General features: G+C 40.9%; 1 protein-coding gene across 1 annotated transcript in view; it reads right to left on the bottom strand.

The window, feature by feature from the left end:
* Positions 1–8196: 8196 nt before the first annotated feature.
* LOC145438315 (uncharacterized) overlaps positions 8197–26424 on the bottom strand; it is a 147873-nt gene continuing 129645 nt past the window's right edge. Inside the window, exons 2-9 of the mRNA XM_080315711.1 lie at positions 24718–24913; positions 22900–23024; positions 22234–22411; positions 22038–22171; positions 11227–11394; positions 9958–10128; positions 8971–9086; positions 8197–8277 (exon numbers count right to left, since the gene is read on the bottom strand). Coding sequence (XP_080171837.1) covers positions 8197–8277; positions 8971–9086; positions 9958–10128; positions 11227–11394; positions 22038–22171; positions 22234–22411; positions 22900–23024; positions 24718–24913 — 1169 coding nt within the window. The remainder of the gene's footprint in view (positions 8278–8970; positions 9087–9957; positions 10129–11226; positions 11395–22037; positions 22172–22233; positions 22412–22899; positions 23025–24717; positions 24914–26424) is intronic.

The raw sequence follows: 26424 nt of genomic DNA on the forward strand, positions 1-26424 counted from the left end.
CCGACGAAGTACGGTGGCTTTCTAAAGCGCAATAATAAGATTGTAATAGCGCTATTCGAAAATATGATGGGGTCACAGTCATTGTTTTCAAAATTTCCAAAGCGAAACTCGAGATCTTAAACTCCCATGACCACATTAATGTATATAACGGGCGGGCAACATAGGGCCCGCGAAGGGATTTTGTCCGGCCCGCGGACAGTTTTCCGTCTTATGATAATGTGACCCGCGGCTACAGTCTGCCGAGATTCCCCACTACTTGCTTACTATGGGTTACCATATTTTGGAATCGGGAAAGGAGGACACTTTTTCAAAATTTTCAAACACAGAATACCGGTGGAAAATCCTGAACAAGTGGTATATTTCGACCACTTCGCAGTCGGTTGACTAATAAAAGGTCAACTTTCGCTGGGCTCCCGAAATACCCGCCGGAGCGTCACTTCGGTGATGATTTACGGCATCTCAGTCAAATTTTGCTTTAAATTTGACCAAAATTCCTAAAAAAAAAGGACAAAATCTCAAAAAGTAGGACATTTAGGCGTCCTCCGAGGACACTTTCAAAATCTCAAAAAAGGAGGACAAATCCTCCTAAAGGAGGACGTATGGTAACCCAACTCACTACGTCAAATTTTTGTGACTTTATGTTATTATCTGCATGTATGCGCACTGCGCCGCGTGCGGGAGTGGAGCTTACGCTTAAGTTCGTCAAAGCGGGAACACTTGCATTATCGGCATTTACGATACACTCAATCTTAATATCGTTTGTGGTAATCAAGGTGTTTGTCGACTACAATGGTCATTTACACCAGGTCGATATTTCTTATATTTGATTCCGTAGCCGCCGACTAGTAAGACGACACACTTCTAGGCTTTTGTAAGACACCGCTTATGCCAGGGGTCGCGAACTCAAAACGGGTCGAAGCCGCGGTCCGCATGAATTCAATATCGATATAAAATAGGCCACAAAGTTGAACAACGACGCTATCTTGTCACCTACTCATCCCTAATGAATTGATACCTTGGTAAATTTGGGGTACCGCGGTTATCGAACGCCTTGAAATTTTAATTAGTGATTGTACCATGTGTTGATTGATCAAAGAGAAGCAGACATGGCGGCGCCTGTATGACAATGCTGTTCTCAAATCCACATTGTCTTCGTCATTATCGGCGAGAAATGGCTTAGAAGTGACATTGCTGTCATTGAAATACATTCAATACATACGATTTACACCAGGTGTAACCAACACGTGGCCCGCGGGCCGGATGCGGCCCGCAAGGTCAACTTTTGCGGCCCGCGACATGTGAGATTTCGGAAGAAAGCTAAGAAAACCATTTTGAAGTGCTGAAATTGATCACAGGTTCAATATATTTTTGTTGTCGTTTCAAAATAAGCTATTCTCATGTGCCCAACATCACTATTCGTCACAAGCTAAAACGGCTTTGGTGATGGCAATAGCATTCCATCGAGGGAGAATCACATGATATGAATGAGCATGGGCATATATTGCCTTGACGTGCAGTGGCTTAAAGACTGCCATAACCGAGACGCTAATAAAACGGCTAATGGCAGTAGTTCTCAAACTGGGGGCGTGAAAGCATCTGAAGAAGGGTGGACCTGCGGTCAACTGAATTTTTTTATACATGGTTATTGCCCTGTGTGAAATTCGGAATTCATATCATACATTTCTCTAACCAACAGTCATAACCGTCCATGCCATCAATTTATCCGTTGGAATTGTTAGCATTCTGGTTTTATTTTGTGATCTGACGATACGTGGCGCGCGAAATTTTTCAGTAAGGAGGGCGAGTCTAAAAAAAGTTTGAAACCACTGGCTCAGGGCTTCCCCATAAGATCAAGCTTACGTGGAGATGGTCTTTCAGCTAGTAACGTTTCCGGGTATCATGCACAGCGCAGAGTTCAAAATAAAATGAAATTGATGATAGTGATTTTTGTTGTATTTGTATTCCTTTAATAAAATATTATTTCTAATGTGGTCACAATTCCCATCGCCTATGTTAGGTAGCACAGCGTTGTACTGACGTAGAGTTTCAAAACGTGGTTGCCTATTTGATATCGATACTGAATTCATGCGGCCTGCGGCCGCTACGAATTTTGAATAGTGTCCCGCGACCCATTTTGAGTTGGCGACCCCTGATTTACACCTTGTATATGTGGATAAATGGGCGAATAATGTATCAATTCTGCAATCCGTCCCGCCAAGTACTTAATTTTCCTATACCCGGCCCGCCGACTGGAGAAGTTGCCCACCCCTGATGTATATGCAAATGTTCGAACATAACTATTCGTATTTTAGAATCTCTGAGAAATAGTCTATCAAACTCTACCCGCTCGCCGAAATTCGTTTGCGCATTGGAAAATTTCCTTTGCCCACCTTCCCATGTACCTGATGTCTGTATAATAATATAATTTCTCGGTGGTAGCAGTAATGAAAATGATATTGTCGATTTCGCAAGCCAGCTGTTTATTTGCCACCTATCGAACGACACAAATATTTCGCAATTGTTCTTTTATTTAAAATATACTTCCATGATAGAAGCTTATATGCTATTGCTCCGAAAATACAATGCCGTCTTTAATTAGGCTACTGGGGAACGTTTGTCTCAGATTCTCCAAGTGCGTTTCCCATCATAAGCGTCACTTAAATAATGAGAATCTCAATCCTGGGGATGATGCGAAAGAGCTCGCATACTATTCAATGTTGGATGTTCATGTTCAATTGTTCATATAACTCCGTGGCCGCGACCACTATGATGTAGCATAGGCTAAATATTTCAATATCTACGCCGCTGTATGTTGCGACGGCTTGGTGCAGACACCTTTCTTGGAACTGGTAGCCTCTTTCTGTAGAAATAGTAGCAAAATGGCCTACTATGACCACTTGTGCCCTTAATTACGGTCACGACTGTACATTGGCGGGGCACGTGATATCGTTGTAAGGCTCAGGCTGCCTTTGTTTCTATGTTTATCTTTCTGCGCTTCTGACATCACAACCGCACGTTGCACGAGTATATTTGCATTGTCAAGTTTTATTTTTACCAAGCAAATACTGGACGGTGAAAATGCGATCATAGTGACCTTACTTCACTAAAATTCGATATCAGGATGCGACTGAAATACGCGAAATTCCAACCTAAAGAAAGAACTTGACTAAAATTGTAGATGTCGATGATAGAGACGCCCCGCAACATGACCTCGGTGACTTTATCCAATGATATATATACAATGATTGGAAACTCCAGTGAGCTCTGCGTTTGAGCGCGTCGCGAGTCATGCTTCACTACAGGAATGAAATCGATGTAAACAAACGGTTCGCCAGCAATCTTTCTTCAGGAACTGGCGTTAACGTAGTGAAAAGTTTTTTATCGAGACCTCTTTTGCACGTGAATTGTGTGCATACTGTACAGGTTTTGGCCAATACCAGTAGCATGGCTTAATATTCAGACGAAACTGATGTACCAGTGTGCCTACGTGATGAACATTGTGATCGGAGGTGGTCTCGCAGTATCAAATAAAGGTGGATACTTCATAGTACGAGCTAGAGTTGGGATCAGGTCACTATCTTCAAGTCATTACAAATTTTTAATCAAGTCACGAAGTCATTTCTAATTTTTTCAAGTCAATTCAGGCAGGTTCTAAAACTGACTCTGGAGTCAGGCCTTCTGAAGTTGTGAAAGTTGGCAAAACCTACTTGAGGATATCGCAAAAAGCATCACGTTTTTGAAGTAATAATAGTCATTATTCCTTTGTTACGGACATTCATCTTGTGATCCGAATGCTCATATATACAAATGAATAAAAATAAAAATATTTTTGTTTGATACATATCAGGAGTAATCGTCAGCAGCTTTTAGATACAGTATACAATTGACTAACAGATGTATACAAAGTAAAGTCTAACTCATTTCTTCATACTACTCGTGTACTTTTCAGACCGTTCATTTTCTGCTTCAACAAGTAGATTTCAATATCCAATTGACTAAGAAACGTCTGCAAAACCTGGTCTTAACCTACTTTTTCACAGTGTTGGGATGACTCGAGTCATGACTTGACTCGAGTCAGACTCGAGTCAACTTTTTCGTATGACTTGACTTGACTCGAGTCACTTTGCAGAAATGACTTGACTTGACTTGACTCGGCGCTACAAAAATACGGATTGACTCGTGACTCGGAGCAAAATTTACGAGTCAATTTCAAGTCATCAAGTATAAACGGTATCAAATAAATCACTGTTTTTTTTGTATGTTCGTATTGTTCGCGATACGCTCGTGTCACTTGTGAAAGTAACCAGGCATTCACTGAATGTACGTTTGAATTATCCTCCATTATTGCATCACAAATACATTGATCACAAGCGAAATGATCACAGGTTACGTTGTCGTAGTAGTAGCAGTAGTAGAAGAAGAAGAAGAAGAATAAGAATATAATAGCAACGTGTGCTAACATTGCCTAGTGATCACCATTACCAACCCTCTTTTATGATTTAAATCTGGCGAATATAGTTGATGCGTTTGTTTTCTCACGGATGTGTAGATGGTAGTGTATTGCACCATATCAATTTGTTACAAATTCTCGAGGCTTCGTATTCGATCCTATTGGCTGATATTAACAGACGGTAGCATAGCTATACAGTTAGTCACGTAGTTTTATTTGCGGTTATACGTGTGCGTGATGGGCACAGCGCCTTCTTGCAAGCATATAAAACTTTATATTCGTTATTTGATGCAAGATAAATGGCAAATTATTCTGCCTTTCTCACAGCTAGCAAAATGTAATGACTTTGAATCGTCCCTGATACTTCGAAAATTCAATTTGACTTGAATTGTGACTTGACTCGTGACTCGACTTGACTTGACTTGACTTGACTCGAGTCACATCCAAAAATCGAGTGACTTGACTTGACTCGAGTCACTTTCGAAAATCGATTGACTTGACTTGACTCGAGTCAAAATGTGCAATGACTCGAGATGACTCGTGACTCGAAGGTAGTGACTTGATCCCAACACTGCTTTTTTAAACTACGGTACTTCATGAGTACAATTTACCATGATATGATGGTATATCTTATAAGTGTATGTGTGCGCAAGAGCGACCCACAATAGGTAGGAAGTTCCTGCCATTGTCCATGTCAGGTTTGATGGACTTGTACACAGCCAATGATCTATAAATGATTGTTCACAGCATATACTTTGTATAGTCATTAAATTGTAATGTTGTCCATGTCCAGTCCAGTTTGTCTGTCAACTCTTACAATCATAGCTGACTTGCGAGATGGTGACTTCGAAGAATGGGACGGAATAGAGGCTATCCAACAATCCCCTTCACTCAACAAATCTCCGAACTTACACATCACCATCTATTCCCTCAACGGTCCAGGTGATCATGGAAGAAGTTGATCGAATCCGAGAATCATAACAATGTGTCATCGCATGGGTATTACAGAAGCAGGATTTTGAACAGCTTAAATACCTCACCTCTTCATGGACTCCTTAATGCTCTGATACTAGTCGTGTCTAAATTTCAATGAGGATACCAACACCATAATATCATTGAGAAGTTTATACGGGGTATGGGTATTTCATTTACTATAACACTTGAAAACTGCATAAACAACTTTTGTTATCATGTCAGACTTGTTGTCATCTAAATTCAGAATAACAAGAACCAAAATCCTAGTTAACGGAAAGCATTTAAGTCAAGTGAATATGTAGCAAAAAGGGATTTTCATATTTATGCAAATTACAATATCAGATATACCTATGTTTAAGCCATTCGATAAATGTACTGTCTGCATCTATTTTTGTCGTAATTTATGAAACTGTGCTGTGCTATTACGAACAATCGAATAACTGTGCCTAGTAGTTGATAACGTTAATGTTTCTTGTCACGTAACAAAAATATATATTCTCAAATGTTATTTTTTCGAGCTTTCTTATCCTCTCTTAATGACAATATCAGGACAGCAGTTAGATGGTAGAGCAGCGATCTCACATGACGTTGAACATCGGAGGGCATTCAAGCATCAAGTACCATGGCATTTGAACACTAGTATGTTTCAAGCCTCTTTAGAAATCAATTATTCTTTGAAAATTACCATATCGCAGGTGCGGCCGGATTTCCTGATCAGAATAAAAATGATTCCAATAACGGATCAAGACTCAATCTCTTGGTGATAATGAGGTAGTCTGCTCGATGGATTGGCAAAAATGTCCGTATCAAATTTATCATTGATGTTGTTTTCTTGTCTCTTTGATAAGCTTTCCTGCTCACGAATTTCGTTGCTGTTTCTGGGGCATAAGAATATCTCCAGTTTTGCAGTAGCGGCATATCTTTTTCCAGCTAGTACAAGTGAAGAAATATTATCTGGAATGCAATATGGCTTAAATGGCAGTTGTAGCTGAACTTGGTTGTCATATTCACAAGGCACACGAAATTATCCACAGGTTGCATTGTAGTGTCCATCTCTTCACCTCTATCGTACTCGAATAATATGCATAGTCTTTCAGCAAGACTATTTTTCTCTGCATCAATCGATCCAATGAGTATCAATCCAATCCGGCACCATTCGTCAAAGTAACATTCATATTGACTACAATCTTTGGAAATATCTCAATGTCTGAAGCAAAGTGGAACATGAAATGGTTGCTTCTCATCGACGGCCTGGCGTGCCGAAATCCCATAAGATAATGATTTGCACTTTTATTAGGATCCCTGAATCCTTTTCAATTTCCTCGCGACTGTGGGTTGCTTTGCGGCTGTTTCAATACACGAACAATCTTTTCTTGAAAGTTAGAATGGACTATAATTTATAAAAAAATGTTAACGATCCTGTAAAAAATTTATGCATTAGACATTTACAGAATGGGAATTTGTTATGTCACAGTTTTGCCAGTCAACTACTATTGAAATCAAGTTATTTATTCAATCCGTCAAGTATTTTCCGTACTGCCGCATATGCAATGTATATGAGCAATGTGCATATTCAAGAGAGAGATTTGGCATTGGATGATTGTGGAGTTACATTGCTGGAAAAATAACCTGGGTAGCAGCACATACAATGCAAGTTGATGCTCATGCTCAGGTCATAAAGCGTGATGCAAATGGCGAAAAGTTATGAAGGTTATACATAAAAAAACCATAGACGTACACAAATGCATAAATCATCTATTTTGTAGAATCCTTCCAGCTATCAATCTTAACGAGTACTCCATGTTAATTTTCAAGGTTTACAGGCAATGCATGGGGAACACTTCACAACGGGTAGTTCATATCAAAGTGCCAAAACGTTTACCAGGTATATTTTTAATAAATGGGCATTGGTAGCTACGCTTTCGGACACCGCGGTGTGAAAGATTCAACTATTGAGAGTAGTACGACATATCACGCCAGGTCGATGTGCACAATACCAACTATGGAGTGATTATCCTCAATATCATTCTAGTGCATTGTTTTGCCGATGGAATATTGTTTGGAACAATGCCGATTCTCATCATTGATGTGGAATGTGAATTCAACGGCCTGACCCGGTAAAAAGTTATATCTGTTAGCATTTTACCAATCAGTACAATGTTAGTTTCGATATTATATTATATTATGAAGGTACAATCGCTATACTGATACTATGGTTGCCAGTGAACTCGGCCCTTGGTGAATTCGGCCTCACAATATTACAATATATACTATCTAAAACAACTTAGTTGCTCACACAATTATCGTAATCAACCCTTCTCTTTTAAAAAATCAGGTGACGTAAATGCTGCCAGAAAAATTTCAAATCCTCTTTCAACAATCCTTCCAGGTTCTGTACATCTATATTGACGCTCACCCACAGTATCTATAAATTCTTTAGGCTGTGTCGTAAATGCATGGTTGCAACTGATGCTAAAATACCTCGCAGCTAGTCTGTACTTTGATAAATGTGCATTGTTAAAAGTTGTATTACATCCTATTATGCAGCACTGCCTCACTATGCTCAAGAAACCAACAAAAACTAAACCGATTGGGGAAAATCAGTGAATTAGTATGCCAGCAAGGCCGATCGCAGCACCCCACCACAGTCGACATACGCAATCCCGTTCCTGTACTCAAGCATATCCCGCGACGGACTGATTTCGCCGGGAAACCATCTTATAGCGTTAAGGGGCGTGGCAGTTTCCAATCATTGTATATATATCATTGCTTTATCTCTGAGTAAAACACTCCCAAAATTGACAGGTTTCTGTTTTTTCTCTCGCTAAATCGCAGCTGCTCTGGGGGTAAACCTAAAACAGATATGTCAGCTGTCAGGTCAGGATGCGACGAACGTCGTACACCCAATGTCCCTAATAAAGTCATATGGATCTGGAGCGACGGGGGTAGTCAAGCTGAAATGCTACGACAGGGGCCGTTAACCCTTCGTATGCAGCGTGCCAAAATATCAAAATACTATGAAATATGTGTCAAATTTTTTTAATTTTGTCATATTTAGCATGGCCGTGATGAGATATTGTGAGTTGCGACTTTGCCAAAGGAAATGGCGTCGCAGTCTAGCATTTGACGGGGCTGAGATCTTTCAGCGTTTGGCCTAGTCAGGGGAGAGGATCGACGAGTGCGACGCTAGATAACTCTTTTCTAATAAGCCTAATTATAGTAAAATGCCGGTAGTATAATTTGCTAAATGTGAGTATGCGCTAATTCTAATTCTAATCTAATTTCTTTTTTTTCTCTCAAATGTTACAGGAGAACGGTACAGTGCGAAACGAGCCAAGCTTGGTGTACCGACATCTACCATTCGCATGCATATAAGAATAAACTCGCAATTGATTTGAACTGAACTGTTTCGAATTCCGTAATTCTAATTCTATTGTAGTTTAGAAAAGTTGATCATTGTCTGGTTTTCCAACTCTGCTGCACCATTTCAAGTCGAAGCATGCGTAGTGATACAAACGGCAACTTAAACTATATTCACATCATACCTCTGTATATACGCCATTGCTCAGGGTGTAACAATATCTAATTCGTTTTCTCATGCAAGATGAGCCGCTGTATTGACAATTTGCCTGCGTCCAGCCAGACCATTCGTATCGTAGTGCTGAAAACGCAGTATGACGTTAAAGGAATTTAGGTGCGTGGAATTTAGGCATGTATCCTCACGCCATGCGGGGAAAGTATTCAGTGTTTCGATAACTGTTGCGTGACAAATGACATCTAATTTACAAATGAATAAGGCGTGATTGCGGATGCAAGCATAAGTAGAAGTCATCATTTTCGAAATGGCTACTAGAAGACTGCAAGCGAGAACGGCAATGGAAGCAAACTTAGCTACCAACGCCAACTTATATACTCCTATATCACAGTAGGAGTATTATATCGAGAATAATATAGTTTCAATATAGTATTGACACCGTTGGAACCTCGAAACCTCAGCTAGCCGTAGTTCAGCATCGGGAAATATGTGACACAAGGCTGCTCAATGCTCATGCTCAATGCTCATGCTCAATGCTCATGCTCAATGCTCATGAAAAAAAACGACATTTCGGTCTAGTCGTGATCGACCTTCACAATGTTCACAAAGGGCTACAAAATATTCACAGTACAGTTTGTTAGCATGAATGACGTGTAACGGGCATCTGTATACTCGTGGCCAAAATAAATGGCAATATTTGAATATTTAAGTAACCACTGTGCTACGGCAGTCATCATAGGTATATTATTATTATTTCATCCATTCAAATCACCACAAAATAGCGATACAATGAAAGGACAGGGAAGGTCGAAACAACTTGCAGTAGCCTAGTCCTTTAAACCTACTGTGGATGTCTATAGTAGTGTCCGAATATTATAATTTCCGAGTTCAACGTTGTCCTTTGTATTGGTTTAAAGCAGTGAAGATGATAGTGACGATACGATGGCAAAGCCACGAATATTATTGTGATATCCGTTTCATGTATGTCTGAACTTACTGCAAGGAACAGCAGGGCACGCTACGACTCTATTTGACTGCCCTTGGCAATCGGTAGCTGCAGCTCCTCCCGGAGTTTTGCAGAGTCTTTGCTGTGTTTTGACTCTGTATGAGCCGCACTCTCCGCCGCAAATTGTTTCATCTGTCCATGCGGTCCACGAGCCTGAAGGAGCTGCAGGGGAGACAGTTGGAGTTGAACTCGTGACTTCTCGTATGCGAAACAGCGGTGTAACCACTGCATAGTATCCGTCTTGTAGTATCATAATATGATAATTTCGTAATGCGTTTGGCCGTTTGTAGGTAGAATAATTTCGCAAATTGGATTAGAATTGCATTACAGTCATTTTGGTCTAATTCAGTGATTCTCAACCTTTTTTTAGACACGCATCCCTTATGACAGTGAAAAATTTCACGCCCCCCGTATCTTCATATCAAAAAATCCAACAGGGATGCTAGCAACCCCAACAGATTGTATGATGACATTGAAGGATATGACTGTCGATGAGAGAATTAAAAAAATACGAAATTCGCTATATATAGAGAGAAACACACGCGAATTGGCGCTAAATCGTGCAGAGCGTGAAATTTTTTTTGAGTTGACTCCTTCTACGCGCTCTCCTTCAGATGCCTTCACGCACCCAAAAGGGGGCGCGCCCCCTTGGCTACCAACACCTACATATATACTCCTGTATCACAGTTACCGTACGAGTATTATATCAATAAAATATAATTTCAATATTGTTTAGACACCGTTGGAACCTCGAAACCTAAGCTAGCCGCAGTTCAGCATCGAGAAGCACGTGACACAAGGCTGCTCAGTGCTCATGCTCATAGGAACGACCGACATTTCTGTCAAGTCGTGATCGACCTTCATAATTGACACAAAGCGCTACAAAATATTCACAGTACAATTTGTTTGCATGGCGTGTATAGGGCATCTTTATCCTCGTGGTCAAAATAAAGGGAAATATTTGAATATTCCAAGTAACCATTGAGCTACTACGGTCATCATCGGTTGATTATTATTTCATCTATTCGAAGCACTTCAAGATGACGGTGCAATGAAAAGACAGGAAAGAGTCGAAGCGACTTCGAGTAGCCCTGTCTTCTAAACCTACGGTGGCTGTCTACTAGTGTCAGAATATTATAAAATTACGATTTCAATGTTGTCCGTTTGTATTAGTTTAAAGCAGTAGAGATGATTGTGGCGAAACCATGGCAAAGTCACGAATGTTAGTGTGAAATCCGTTTCATGTATATCTGAACTTACTGCAAGAAAGAGCAGGGCACGGCACAACTCTTTTTGATTGCCCTTGGCAATTGGTAGCCGGATCTCCTCCCGGAGTGTTGCAGGATCTTCGCTGTATTTTTACTCTGTATGAGCCACACTCTCCGCAACTTGTTCTATCTCTCCATGTGGTCCACGAGCCTGAAGGAGCTGCAGGGAAGACAGTTGGAGTTGAACTCGTGAGTTCTCGTATGCGAAACAGCGGTGTAACCACTGTATAGTATCCGTCTTGCAGTATCGTAATACGATACTTTCCTAATGCTATTGGCCGTTTGTAGGTAGAATTATTTCGCTAGATTAGAATTAGATTACAGTCATTTCGCTCTAATTCAGTGGTTCTCAAACCTTTTTTAGACACGCCCCCATTATGATAGTGAAAAATTTCGCGCCCCCCTTATCTTCATATCGCACAATCCAACCAGGATGCTAGCAACCCCAACAAATTGTTCGATGACATGGAAGGTTATGACTGTTGATGAGAGAATTAGAAAAAAATATGAAATCCGCTATATATATAGAGAGAGAAGCACGCGCGAATTGGCGGTAAATCGTGCAGAGCGCGAAATTTTGTTTTTTCAGTTGACCCCTTCTTCGCGCTCCCCTTCAAATGCCTTCACGTACCCAAAAGGGGGCGCGCCTCCCAGGTTGAGAACCACTGCTCTAATTAGTTTTTAGACAACTAGAATGATCTAGTCTAGTTGTCCAAGTCTGCTATGATCGCGATAGTTTTAAATCAATATTATCTATTCATTTAACTCATTTTCTTATTTTAAAACTGTCGCGATTATAGCATACTTGGAAAACTAGAGCATTCTAGTTGTAAAGACTAATTAGAGCGAAATAACTTTAATCTAATTCTAATCTAATTTGCGAAATGATTCTATGCAGTAATTTTTGTTCGAATAAAAATTCTGGTTTTCCTGAAAATGCTACGAGATAACTGTATAATGATTATTGAGAAACGAGCCATGTTTGTTGTACTGGCATTTTCTATTCCGTTGTTATGAGAAAGTACTCTGATTTAATACGAACTGATCTTGATTCAATTTTCAAGTTTTCACACATTCGATAAATCCAATGCAAATCTCATTAAAACAAACCGTGCTGCTATATAGTTCTAATTCTTATTTAATTCGGAAAAGCTGAAAAATTTATAATTTCTACTGATGAATATTACGGTACTTACGTAGGACTATACATGGCGGGAGAACTATACATGGACACATGTAGGACTATACATGGCGGGTGAACCCCTGAAAGGTTCGGGTTCGTGTGAACGCGAACCTTCTTGAAAGGTTCTGTGTGAACGCCAACGTGAACCTAATGACGTCACGGGACGTCATATTGCTATTTCCAACGCTGTTTCAATAGGCTTACCATATTTTGGAAATCTAAAAAGAGGACACTTTTTCAGAAATTTGCAACTTGCAAAACCGGAGTAGAATTTTCAAAAAACGGTCAATTTTTCCCACTTTGTGATCGGTTGACCAAAAAATAATCATCTTATTCGCTCAGAACTCAAAATACCGTTTTTCTCCCCACATTGCCAGGTGGATGACTAAAAAAAAGGTCATCTTTTCGCTCAGAGCTAAAATCACCGTTTTTCACTCCGAAATACCCGCCGGAGCGTCACTTCTGTGCTAATTTGCGGCATATCACTCACAATTTGCTCTAAATCTGACCTAAATTTTCAAAGAACAGGACGAAATCTCAAAAAAGAGGACAAAAGGGAGTCCTCCGAGGACACTTTCAAAAAAGTCAAAAAAGAGGATAAATCCTCTTAAAAGAGGACGTATGGTAAGCCTAGTTTTAATCAAGTGATAGCCTGTATTAATGTAAACGATATCTAGCGACGACCATATAATGCCACAATGCTGACGTACGTACGTCGCTAAATGTATTAACTGAGGCAATCAAATGATATAATATTCCAATAAAATCAATATCTTGCGTCGGTCTGCAAACAACTTCGACGAGGACTTGCCAGGGAATATAAGCTTACGTCTTAACGTTCTAGGCCAGACCTGACAATGTATTCGGCGTCTGAGTATTACTACTGAGCAGAGTGGGGGAGAGAGAGAGAGTCTTTATTTTCATCCAACCAAAATACACAACAACAGACGGCAACAATGGTGGTACAGAAAATGTGCATGGAAAGTATTCGGTATTAGATAGGAATTATTGAGACGACCTTGAGGGTCAACTAGTATGATCACGCCCGCATCAAACAGGTACATTTGCTCTATACAGTTTGGCTGTTAAAAATGTCAGTTAAATAAGGAAAAGAAAAAGAAAAATCAAACGATGGTAGCAAATGATCATTGAAGCAATGTCTGGGCGAGGCAGGACAACAGTGTTAGTATTACGACGAGAGGTGATTAAGTAGGTCTTTTTTGAATCTATTATATGGCAATTCACGAATATGTGGTGGTAATGCATTCCAGATAATAGGTCCCGAATAGTCGATTGATATCTTGATTAGATTGCTATTGGGTGGGGATAAGTAGATATTTCCCTCTGACGAGGATCTCGTGTAATAGGAGAGGTCATTTTTCACCGGTATGAAAAAGTCATCAAAAACCGATGGCAAACTATTGAAAAAATATTTGTGAATAAATTTTGATACTTCGAAGCGATATAGTTCGTCAACTCTCAAAATTCGATGCTTAAGGCAGTAAGGCAATAATTTGGTACGTGAAGTTATAGATGAGATCAACCGCATCGCACGGTTTTGCGGGGCTCACATTCTTCACAAAAATGTTGTGCATGCATTTCCCCTATACTGCGATTCCACATTGCAGGTGACAGTAGAAATGAGAGATGTAGATGGTTCGTAGAGTATTGATCTAGAAACCGAAGATTGCAGACGGGTCATTTTTCCCACACACCGAGCTAGTTTTGATCCTGTTCATTCAATATGCTGCTTCCAAGACATTTTGGCATCAATGGTGACACCGAGATATTTTGCCGGGTCACATATGGAGATTTATTTATGATTGATGTTTACAGTGATATTATGATTGGCTTTATTTAAAAGGAGCATCTCGGTCTTTTATTCATTCAAACTTAGTTTGTTTGCTAGCAGTCATCTCAACACTTTTAGGAGTTCGGTACTGGCAGATGCATGCAAATCATCGACCGTGTTGGCGGTTATAATGAGGTGAGTATGATTAGCCGATGCGGTTGTGTGGAATAAAGATGCATTACCAATGTCGCTTATAAAAATGGTGAAAAAGTCGGTCCAAGGACTGAGCCTTGTGGCACTCCACAAGTTATATATCTGGTAGCAGTGTTGGGATGACTCGAGTCATGACTTGACTCGAGTCAGACTCGAGTCACTTTGCGAAAATGACTTGACCTGACTTGACTCGGCATATCAGAAATGTGGATTGACTCGTGACTCGGAGCCAAATTCACGAGTCAATTTCGAGTCATCAAGCAATCGATGTCGATAAAAATCATTTTATCTTGTATAGGTACAGATCGTACGCGAAACGCTGGTGTAACCCGTGAAAGCGACCAATCATTCAATTATCGTGATCGTGCGTTTTACTGTGCCTCCATTGTTCTCTCGCAGATAAATTGATCGCAAACGAAGTGATCGAAGCTTACGCTGTCGTAAACTTGTATAGTAAAGTAATCTAATAGCAAAATGTATATATATTTCTGTTCTCTGTTCCTAACTTAACCAAGCCTTGTTTTATTGAAATTGAATTCCAATATAGTTTATATAGTCCTCAACCATTGGCGCAGGCGCCAGAATTCTATTAATATTATTCTGTAAATGGGTAATGTATGGCATCTTATCAATTCGTTTCTCTATTCTCTATTTTGGCTGGTAACTATAATCCGAGGCTATGCAATTACTTACGTAGAGTTTAGCATTTCTACGTATAGTTGAGGCATAAAGCGCCTGATTGCGTGTACATTCAACTCTATATTCGTTCATAGGTCCAGAATTAATGACCACTCAATCTGTATTTCAGACAGCTAGCAAAACGCGATGACGTAAGCATGCCTCATACTTCGAAAAGACAACTTGACTTGAATTGTGACTTGACTCGTGACTTGACTTGACTTGACTCGACTTGACTCGAGTCACCTCCAAAAATCGGGTGACTTGACTTGACTTGAGTCACCTTCGAAAATCGATTGACTTGACTTGACTCGATTCAAAATGTGCAATGACTCGAAATGACTCGTGACTCGAAATTAGTGACTTGATCCCAACACTGTCTGGTAGTCGATCTCAATGTCCCCAGTTCACCAAATTGTTTGCAGGTTTGTCAGGTAGTTTTCAAGTAGAGTTGCTGCAATACCCATGATTCCATAGTGTTCTAGCTTGTATCAAAAGATTCTGTGGTTAACTGTGTCGAAAGCTTTGCGCAGGTCGATAGAAATGCTGCAGCCACTATTTTATTGATTGATGGTTCGGTAATAGTCCGTTACAATTGATAGTATTGCATGGTTGGTGTTGTCGTTTGATCTGAATCCATGCTGAGTCGGAGACAGTACTACATTCAATTAAAAAAAAATTCGAGTTGGCAGTCAATCAGTCTCTCGAAAACCGTGGCAAGATTTGGCAAAACAGATATTGGTCGGTAGTTGGAAATTAGTTTTTTTAAACACTGGCATCACTCTACGGGTTTCTATATTTGCTACCGATATTATCCCATTAACAAGGTATATACATTCGATGTCTGACCGCCGTCGTGAGCGGAGCTCTTCTACGCGGGTTAGCTCGTACAGGCAAGATAGATAGCAAGGTGTGTGCTTCGTCAGACAGGAAGGTCGAAGGTCTGCCTTCTTAAAAGACTGTTAGTTAGCGTTTACATATAGATATCATTCTTCGATAGTGTAGTAGGGTAGCAATACCATCCGCCCGATGTCGGGTGGAGCGTCGTCAACAAAGCGCAGCGCGGATAGCGAACTAGTTGGCCCTTCGTCTAAGGATAAACCGCCTGAAGATTATTGTCCACTGCCAAACCAGTCCGTAGTGATTAAAGGCATTAACAAGTCAATTCGCCAATATAACCCTATAACAATAAACCGCAACTTACGAGCGACAATCGGGGGATCTTATGAAGATGTGCGAGTGCTCCCTTCAGGAGACTTATGTGTCAAATGCGCGAATCAAAGTCAGGTTGCAAAGTTGCTTGCTTGCAACAATCTAGGGAATTCTAAAGCGCCAATAGAAGTACGAGCGGAGTTGTTTGTCACGCGTCAGCAAGAGACTAGAGGTGTAATTACAGATGTCCCTCTTGATCTGTCAGACGAGGAAATTAGGCAATCATTGATGGATCATCAAATCACGTTTGTGAGACGATTCAAATATCGTTCGAGTACTGGACTTAACCCGAGCCACTCGGTTCTACTTTGCTTTGCATCGACAATACTTCCAACGGTCGTTCAGATAGGCTTCTTGCGATTTAGCACGAGAATCTATAAGCCACTTCCAGTTCGATGTTTCAAATGCAGCCGATTCGGTCACCGGGTAAAACACTGTAGGAATACACAACGATGCACTAGATGTGGTGGCAGACATGAGTACTCGGCATGTCAGAATGCATACCGCTGCGTAAACTGCGGTGAAGCACACTCGGCGGGCTACACAGGATGCAGACGCTACAGACATGAGGTACAAGTCAACGCCATTATGGCGAACGAAAAGGTTAATTATTGGGAGGCGAATAAAATTATACAGACGCGAACGGCCACAGTAAACATACACTCTCCACAGGAATTTCCTCCATTGCCTAGCAATAACCTCCCACATTATGCGGATCAAACGATACTTCCAGCTGTTGCACTCTCAACATGCATGCGACCGGCTCCCGCTGTGCAAGAACCAGTTGCCACAATACAATCCGATACGATCACTATATCAAAAACTAGCTTCTTCAAATTCATCGCAGATGTTATGAAGAATACTTTACTAGATTTCAATCAAGGTAAACAACTCGACATAGAGGCAATAGTCGCCAAATCAGCAGAAGGGATTTTCGGATTCCCCGCTTCAGAATTGACTAGGTTTCCCACCACACAATCGCAACCCGATGACGTGTTGGATCTTACGAAAGCGACGCACCACGATTCTCTTCCACCTCACAATATAGTCGACGAACATTCTCCGGGAAATAAATCGCCACCTTCATGAAACCTTTATCCATTTTTCAATGGAATTGTCGTGGTATATATCACAAGCTACACGAATTGAAACACTTATTGACAAACTCGGTTGGGAAACCCGACATTATAGCCATCCAAGAATCTCACCTAGTATCCAAATACGTGCCTGTTATACATGGCTACTCCCTCGTAAGAAAATATAGAGACGTTAATGGTGGAGGTGTGTGCTTCTTCATCAGCAATATGATTAACTTCGTTGAAATACCTCTCCACGGTTTCTCGCCAATTGAAGTGTTAGCAATAGAGGTAGAAGGGACACGCATATACAACGTTTACGTACCCCCAGGAAGAACTATATCACGAGATTTATTCTACCGTATCTTCGCGCAACACAGTAATAAATGCATTTATCTTGGTGATTTCAACGCTCATCATCCGATGTTTAAGAGCATTCGCACAAATTCTCATGGTCGTCACCTCAACGCGGCAATGGATCGTTTTGATTTGGTTGCGCTGAACACTGACGTCCCAACCCGAGTGAACTTTTCCCTTAACGCGACGCAACGGTATAGCATACTTGACCTGACGCTGGCCACTCCAGACATTGCCCACCGAATTTCTACTACGGTCACTGACAGCCTGCTGGGCAGCGATCATTATATCATAAATAATGAAATCGACACAACTACCGACCGGACCCCTGAATGTCATGTTGAATCGTGGGCTCTGAAACGTGCCAACTGGCAAAATTCGCCGTTCTGTGCAACCAAGAACTTGAAAGATCAGCCCAGAACTCGCTGACGGTGGAAGATTTCACCAGAATACTCATCTCCACAGCCGAAAACTGTATCCCGACAACAAAGCCCGGGAAGAAGCCCATGATGCCGTGGTGGAACGATGCCTGCTCGCGGGCAATCAGGCTGAAGAAAGCTGCCTTCAAAAAAATGAAGCTCACATTCCGGGAAGACGCAATAATCTTATTCAAAAGGCACAGGGCAGAGGCCAGGAAAAGAATATTGGAGACTAAGAAAACATTTTGGCGGTCATTTTGCAACTCCCTTGATAAAAATTGCAAACTATCCAAAGTATGGAGAATAGCCAAATCTATGAATGGTTACAAAACTTGGAGCCATATCAGCGTGTTGTCGCACAACGGAGCTACGGTTACAGGAGACCTAAATATCGCAAACATCCTAGCAAATCAATTTCGCTCTGTTAGCAGCGATGAAAACTACGATCCGACATTTCAAAACCAACGCCTCTCGATTGAGAAATCCTTCCGCGATAACGAAGCAAAGGCTGCTGTGCAAAGTAGCTTGTCACCGGTCGATATCAATTCAGAACTCACAATGACCGAACTGAAGAATGTTCTCAAAACACGAAAGAACACAGCCCCTGGTATCGACAGAGTATGTCAGCAAATGCTTGCAAACCTGCCTGAAGATTGCTTATCCGTACTGATCGGCATCATAAACGAAACCTGGAGAACCGGCAAATGCCCACAATCTTTGAAGCACGCTATCGTTGTACCAATTCCCAAGCCTGGTAAACCGAAAGAATCCGTTTCCTCGTACAGGCCCATTTCCCTCACGCGCAATTTATGTAAGAGTGTCGAACGAATGATCAATAACAGATTGAAATGGTGGCTTGATAGCAAAAAATTACTCCATCCCGCGCTGAGCGGGTTTCGAAGTAGACGTTCAGCAAAAGATTGTATCATGAGTCTACATGACGATGTCTACAAGTCCATTTGGAACCAGCGATCAACAATAGCTGTGTTCATAGACTTAGAGAAAGCGTATGACATGGTTTGGATTAATGGACTAATCCACAAGCTACACGGTCAGGGCTTGCGAGGAAACATACTAGACTGGTTGAGGTCGTTCTTATCGAATAGAAAATTTCAGGTTCGCGTGGGGTCTTCTTATTCAGACATATTTCCGCTAGAAAACGGTCTCCCTCAGGGCAGCGTTTTAAGCCCGGTCATGTACAACCTCATGATGAACGATCTACCTGATCAAATTGAATCAAGCATCAATATATTCGCAGATGATATATGTTTGTGGGATACTGGTCTCAATATCGAACACGTTGCCACTTCACTCCAGGCGTCATTGGAGAAGTTGTCAGATTGGTGTAAAAAATGGGGATTTCGAATAAATGCAAATAAATGCTCCTCTATGATATTCACCAAAAAACGCAAATTACCAGATATCCGACTGAAAATAGATGGGATAACCATGCCTATCAGTAACAAATTTAAATATCTCGGGGTCGTATTCGATAAACGATTATCCTATAAAGCGCACACCAATGTAGTTGCAGAGAAATGCGTTGCGCGATTGAATTTGCTACGTTTCCTAGGTGGCACCACTTGGGGAGCGTCCAAGGAATGTTTAATAACGATTTATAGAGTACTTATACGGTCAGTGATCGAGTATGGCTTTGAGGCATATATGTTTAGCCCGAAATACAATTCAAACCGTATCCAGTGGATACAAAACGCCGCCTTGAGAATTTGTTGCGGGGCAATGAAAAGCACCCCGATTTGTACACTCCAACATACAACGAATGAATTACCGATTCACATTCGCCACCGCAGAGCTTGCTTAATATACAAGTGCTACGTCCAATCTCACCCAGCGCATCCATGTCGGCCACTATGCGAGAACTCTTGGCACGAAATTTTCCCAGATTCGATCAAGTTTACTACTTTTAATATGTACACTCAAATACCAAGCATAAGGGGACTTGACATTGCGGTTTCCAGCCCAATTTCCCATCCACCATGGATTGACCTACCGGTAAAAGTTGATACATGTCTTCGAAGTTTGGCTTATCATCATCCTAACTCACCGTTCGGACGTGAGTGTCAAGACTACGTAGAAACCAACTATGACTTATATTTAAAAATATATACTGATGGCTCCCAAATGGACAGCGGATGTGGCAGTAGTTTTCATGTCAATCTTTTGAACATTTCCTCGAAATTTCGAATCCCCAAAACAACATCTATATTTACAGCAGAGTTGTTCGCTATCTACAAAGCTCTGGAATGGGTTTCCGGCCAATGCGAGCCGCCAAGTCATAATAGTATAGCCATTCTTTCGGATAGTCTAAGCGCTTTGGACGCGATACAGCACCGTTCCTCGACTCATCATTTAATTTCTAAAATATTCGATGTATGCTTAGATCTCTTCAAGAGAGAAATTAATATTGCTCTTATATGGATTCCAGGTCACGAAGGCGTCGGTTTCAATCACGTCGCAGACACCCTCGCAAAGGAGGCCGCCGGGGGCGAAGTAGGAGTCAACGACGAAGAAAGTCTGAATATAACACTATCGGAATGCAAGACAATCATAAACGAGCAATCCAAAAGGTGGTGGACCTCCGAGTTCAGTGCGGCAGAGATTGGTTTGCACTATCGACGCTTCGCTAAAGACAAAGAAAGCACCAAGGAAATGAATAAGCTGGATAAACAATATAGTACAACGCTATTTAGACTTCAGACAGGCCGTTGCAAACTCAACGGACACCTGTACCGTATTGGGTGCCATGATGATGGACTATGTGAAATTTGTTACTCGGAGGAATCGGTCGAACACTTCTTGATCCAGTGCAGCAGATACGACGACCACCGAACTTTACTTAAAAGAGCCGCCGACCAATTAGGCATATGTTTTGTACTGGACAATTTATTATCTGACCCCAGAATGTTTATAAAAGTAGTGGAATTTGTAAATGCCACCGGGCGAGTCATCTGATTGCTTGACAATGTGGACTTTATTATGGGCCCTTGAGTCATGGTGCGAAATGACTTCGTAGTCGGTGCACCAATTTTCCCTTATTCAACCAACCAACCAACAAGGTATACAGCTGTAGCCAACACCCCAATCGCACAGATTTGGTTTCTGCGATACAGTTAACATATGAAGTCAAGATATAGACTACCCTGTACGCCTATACTAGATTATTTCATATCAGAAAACGATATCAATTGTTTTGGTTGTGTAAACAATTCCTGCATTCACAGTGTTATAACAAGATTCAACACTCGTTCGTTCGAATTCAGTTGGTAAATCTATTTGAAACGGAGCCGAGCCGAGGAAGATGGATATGCGGGATTGGACATCTGATTGGTCCAAAATTATCGGTTACCTGAATCTACGCATTTTTTCCCCAATGGCGAAGTCTATAACATTATCAGGATAGCCATTTTTCAATAGAATGGATCTAATCCACTCTAATTCCCCAAATAATTTACCTTTGAAGCTAATCATGAGGGCTCTGGGAACACAAATCACAATACTTAGCAACATTTCACCAGCGCACCACCAAGTCGGAGTCGGATAGGAGCAGAAGCACAACATATATCAGATTAGATGTCGCTCAACAGAAATGAAACGCAAGTATAGTATACAACAAACTGGTTTTCACTGATTTAAACACCGTGCTGCTGATAGCAAAAAAAAATGAATTGAAATCCGGTTTGAGTTCGTTGTCACCCGGATTTGAGTCACTACTCAATGAATGCAAGAAACGAGCCGTCCATTTTCCAAATCTATATTTCAACGGAGCCTTTCTGGCTAATTCCCATTACTTTAATATATCCTTCAACTCGCCATGCAAAATTTACTGCGTAACTACTCATGAATATAGGCTACCTTGACAGCTCTGATATGAAGCCCATAACGGCCCGTCTTTCCTGGTTGCCACCGAAAAGATTTCATCGATGTTTCTTCTTCGGGGCGGAACACTTGATTCGGCCCGTCGTGTGCGATGTTGTACAGTGTCGCTCCTTAGTTGTAACAGACACAAATATAAGTCAATAAACTATCATATGTATCTAATTTGTATTACCGTTCATCTGTGTAGTGATCGACCAAGAACTGGTAAATACTGTCACTACTAATATTAACGAGCGATGGATATTGATTCAGAAACTTCTGTGATGCGACGTCAATGCAGCTTTTTGATGACTGACTGGATTTGAACGGATTAGATGTATGCTCAATAGCCCGTTTTCTTCTCTTGACCTCTGTCCATTTTTGAAAGAGAAATATAATTTTATGTCATCCACTTCATAATTTTCTCGGAATACCACAGTAACAGTAACAGTTATTTGTACTGTCCGTAAATTATACTCCTCTCGGCGGGTATAAGCCTGTATGTATAATTTTATATACATTATACACGAATGCATGCACGATTGCCAAAATCATATGCTTTCCATCCGGTATTTTGAAAATAATTTTGACAGTCGTTTGAGCGATTATCTCGGGAAGAATCATTCCTGCTACTCATTGATTACTGTACGACGTGTACGTGTCCATGACACTTAATTCTTTCACTCAAGATAGCTGAGAAAGACTATGCACAGGAAATGTACCAAATTTTCTACTTTCGTGCTAGATTGGAATTTGCAGCGCTATGCGAACGATTCTAAATAAAACTCAAACATAACCGCTCTTTGTCGATAAACGACGAAGTTTTATAATGAATATGATAGGCATCAGGCATGCCTACCTGGACAATCTCCACCGTTCTCTTCTCGATCCCACCGACAGATGCATTCTTCCGTTGCAGAGTAAAGAATTGAATCATCCTTTAGCAGCCGTGGTAGAGAGTTAATCCAATACGTATAGTCTTTGCTGTGTATCAATGACCAATGACCATTTATATAAATTCGGAATGGCGGCCTTCGATTTACTATAGCTGTCAATATTAGAAACTTTGCATCAAGCTTACTCAACTCTTTGCATCTCGATCCAATAAAGAAAAGGCAGGCAAAATCAAGCTTCAGTTTTAGGTGAAATCGGAGTACTTATATAGGAATTATTTGAACCAAATCTTTGTCGACCCGAATCGCTTCAAGTAATGGTCACCTTGGATTCAGTTACTCAAATCACGATCGCGACCAAGTCACGTAACTGGTCTGCTTATGCTAGAAAATCACCTGAATGTATCGTATTGAATGATGATTTTTATATCCAATGAAAATCTGTTCTGGAAATTCCTTACAATTCTAGGGATTGCGAGTGGGGGTTTCAGACAGAAAATAGAACATCGGATTCTCCGCATCATTGCCAAGGCCGAAAGCGGGCCTGGCTGTGCAGCTTATAAACCGCTACTCAAAACACTTGGCGTTCTGAACATAGAAGATATAAGAAAGCTAGATGTTGCAAAGATTATGTGTCAGTTCCATTGCGGCTACAGTCCCACAAATTTCAACGACTATTTCACCTCGGAATCCAAGGCGCAATACTGCAACAAGCACGCGTCCTCAAAGAACACCTACCATATGATCAGGAAGGAATACAAGAAAACGCATTGATTTAGAATGCCGTGCCTGTAGTGGGGAACGTCATCTCGCCGGCTATCCGACGGTTGTCGAGCATGTCCACATTCAAATCGAAATACGAGCAATTTCTACTGAATCAATACTAGCCAGCCCTCAAGATTTGCAATTCAGCATCTACGCCAGGAGCGGCGAATCGTGACCCACGAGGTAATTTTCGAAATTAGTTATATTATTAAAGAAAGAGATTGCCATTGCAAAATAATTTATCGCGAACTTGCAAAGTCAACCCAAAATTTAATTATCTTGAGAGCGAAATTTGGGATATTGACGGCCAAATATCAGTTACCACAAATTGTGGTTTTATACGCTAATTCTGGGATTATCCTTGATTGGTGGATAATCCAAGAATTATCACCGAAAAACTGGATTAACTCCGCTTCTACGGCTTGGAATTGAGTCAAATTTGTTTTGCATAGTTTTTGAAGACAGCCCAACAATTTCATGGGGTTGGCAGAAAAATTTGAGAAAAATTTTTTTTTGCGTTTTTGGGCAAATCCAAAATTTTCAAACTCTACGTAAACCGCGAATATTTGTCGGAATGAATTCAAATTTGGTGTGCGTCGTTTTTTAAGGCAACCTAACGATTTAATCAAGTAACCAGCAAGATTCAGGAAAAAAAGTTATTTTTGAGCAGCCCTACCCAACAGCAATGAAGATGTCACAGAACGTTTTAGCACTGGAATGCAAAATTTTAGATCACAGATTATAAAATATCTTGACATGATAGGAAAAAAGTGACTTCATTTTCGTTATCAGCGTACGAAAATTAACTTCGAAGTCATCATTTTGGCCAAAAAAACAAAAATCATATCGACCAGTGTAATCAACATAATCAATAATTTTTTTCACTTGTAGTCAAAGCAAATACGACGTTATTTAGAAGTTTCACTTTCGAATGCTCGATCAATCAGCGATGATCCCTAGTAGTTCTCGCTAAAGTATGATCGTTCAGAATGAAGCAGCACGAAAAGCATATCACATACTTATACTGATCTTCGGAGGACGAAACTTCATTGTACCAGTTTGTGTCACGTATGACATAATCAATGTTACTCAGTAGAGATTCGAAAATACCCTCTGCTTTGGGTGTGAGACACGTTAGGAAAAAGTCCGACAATCGCCTTGGAACTTCTAGCGCCGATAAATCGCGTTTACGTCTGCTTGCATGGGGAGTACAACCTGTAGAATACATATATCAAACATTGCAATCTCACTATGTATCACTGCTGCATGTGTAAATGGTCCTGAATTTTGGAAATTGTGCATTCTCAAGGTCTCGGACTTGTATGAATTTTAAATTGTAAAAATCATGAAACAATATAATAAAAGACCATTATCTGACTATTTCGACTACTTTTTTCAATGCTCCAATTCAATTCACCATTATAACACGAGATTCTCACAGAATCAGTCTCTGTTTGTCAAATTGAAATCATCAAGACTGTCAAGATATTCCCTATCTCATATAGGTGTGAAATTTTGGAACCACGTACCAACTATCCACCGTACTCTTCCTTATCATAAATTTAAAGCTCGCTATTGCAAATTTATCTCATCGAAGTACTTAGAAGAACATATCTCATGACCACAGTGATGTTGTTCTGACTGTTGCTTTGTTTCATTTTGTATGTTACAATAATATTGCCACTGTGTACAGTACATGGTCAAATTGCTTTTTTGTGATCACACTGTTAACAATGATAACCGTCGTTCACTAGTGTTACTGTCTTTTATTTACTTTGGTTTATTTCGTTACTCTTTGCTGTGCTACTCGACTGAGAGAAGAAATTGAATCATATTATTAATACTACTGCCAAATATGCTTGGGTGACTCCGGCCTAGAAGACTTCGGTCGTATCGGGTCTCCCAGTCTATACCGTGTAGAACAGGAGCATGCAACATACGGCCCGCGACGGGATTTTGTGCGGTCCGCCGACAGTTTGTGGTCTTACGTGATGATGTGGCCCGCGTCGCCGTCTATAGGCATTTGGGCGCAAACATTTTCGACCATCATCATTAGCAAGACAAAGCGACGTTCGAATACAACTGATGTCCACCACATTGGCGTAGCCAGGGGCGAATGGGGCCATGCCATACCCACTTTTTTCGAGAATATTCGTAATATCCATAAATAGTAGAATATTTCCGGGCAGATGGATTAAAACTAAAAAACTTCGCGCGCTGGGCGCGATTTAGTGTCTCTACGTACGTATGTTGATTGTGAGAATACAGTATTACAGATAGACCAGAATTGCCCGACGCCGTGGGGTTGCAGGGGTCTTGTATGAAGTAATTATCAAGAATGTTTTCGCCCGATGAGAATAATCTGCGACAATTCATGTACCCCTATCCGGCCCACCGGGTGGAGAAGTTGCCCGCCCCTGGTGTAGAATATAGTTGGGAAAATATTTAAAAAAATGTGTACTATTGGACGTGAATGTTTGTGGAAAATGCCAACACTATATGTCATGGTTGACGAATAAAAGAATTCTCTCAATCGGCGAGACGCGTAGGAAAGTCATCACAACAACTTGGCTTGATCATACAAATGTGCCGACTTTTGTATAGGTTTGAATCCACCACAAGATTTGTCCGACACTGCTGGGGAGCGTTAGGATGCTTCAGAGTAAAGGTATGCAACGATCGGGTGCGGGACGATGAGAGAGAGGACTTGCGAGGCCAATCCCTAC

This window comes from Botryllus schlosseri, chromosome 4 (genome assembly GCF_051294905.1).
Source record: "Botryllus schlosseri isolate E-star chromosome 4, Bs_hap1, whole genome shotgun sequence".
NCBI lineage: Eukaryota > Metazoa > Chordata > Ascidiacea > Stolidobranchia > Styelidae > Botryllus > Botryllus schlosseri.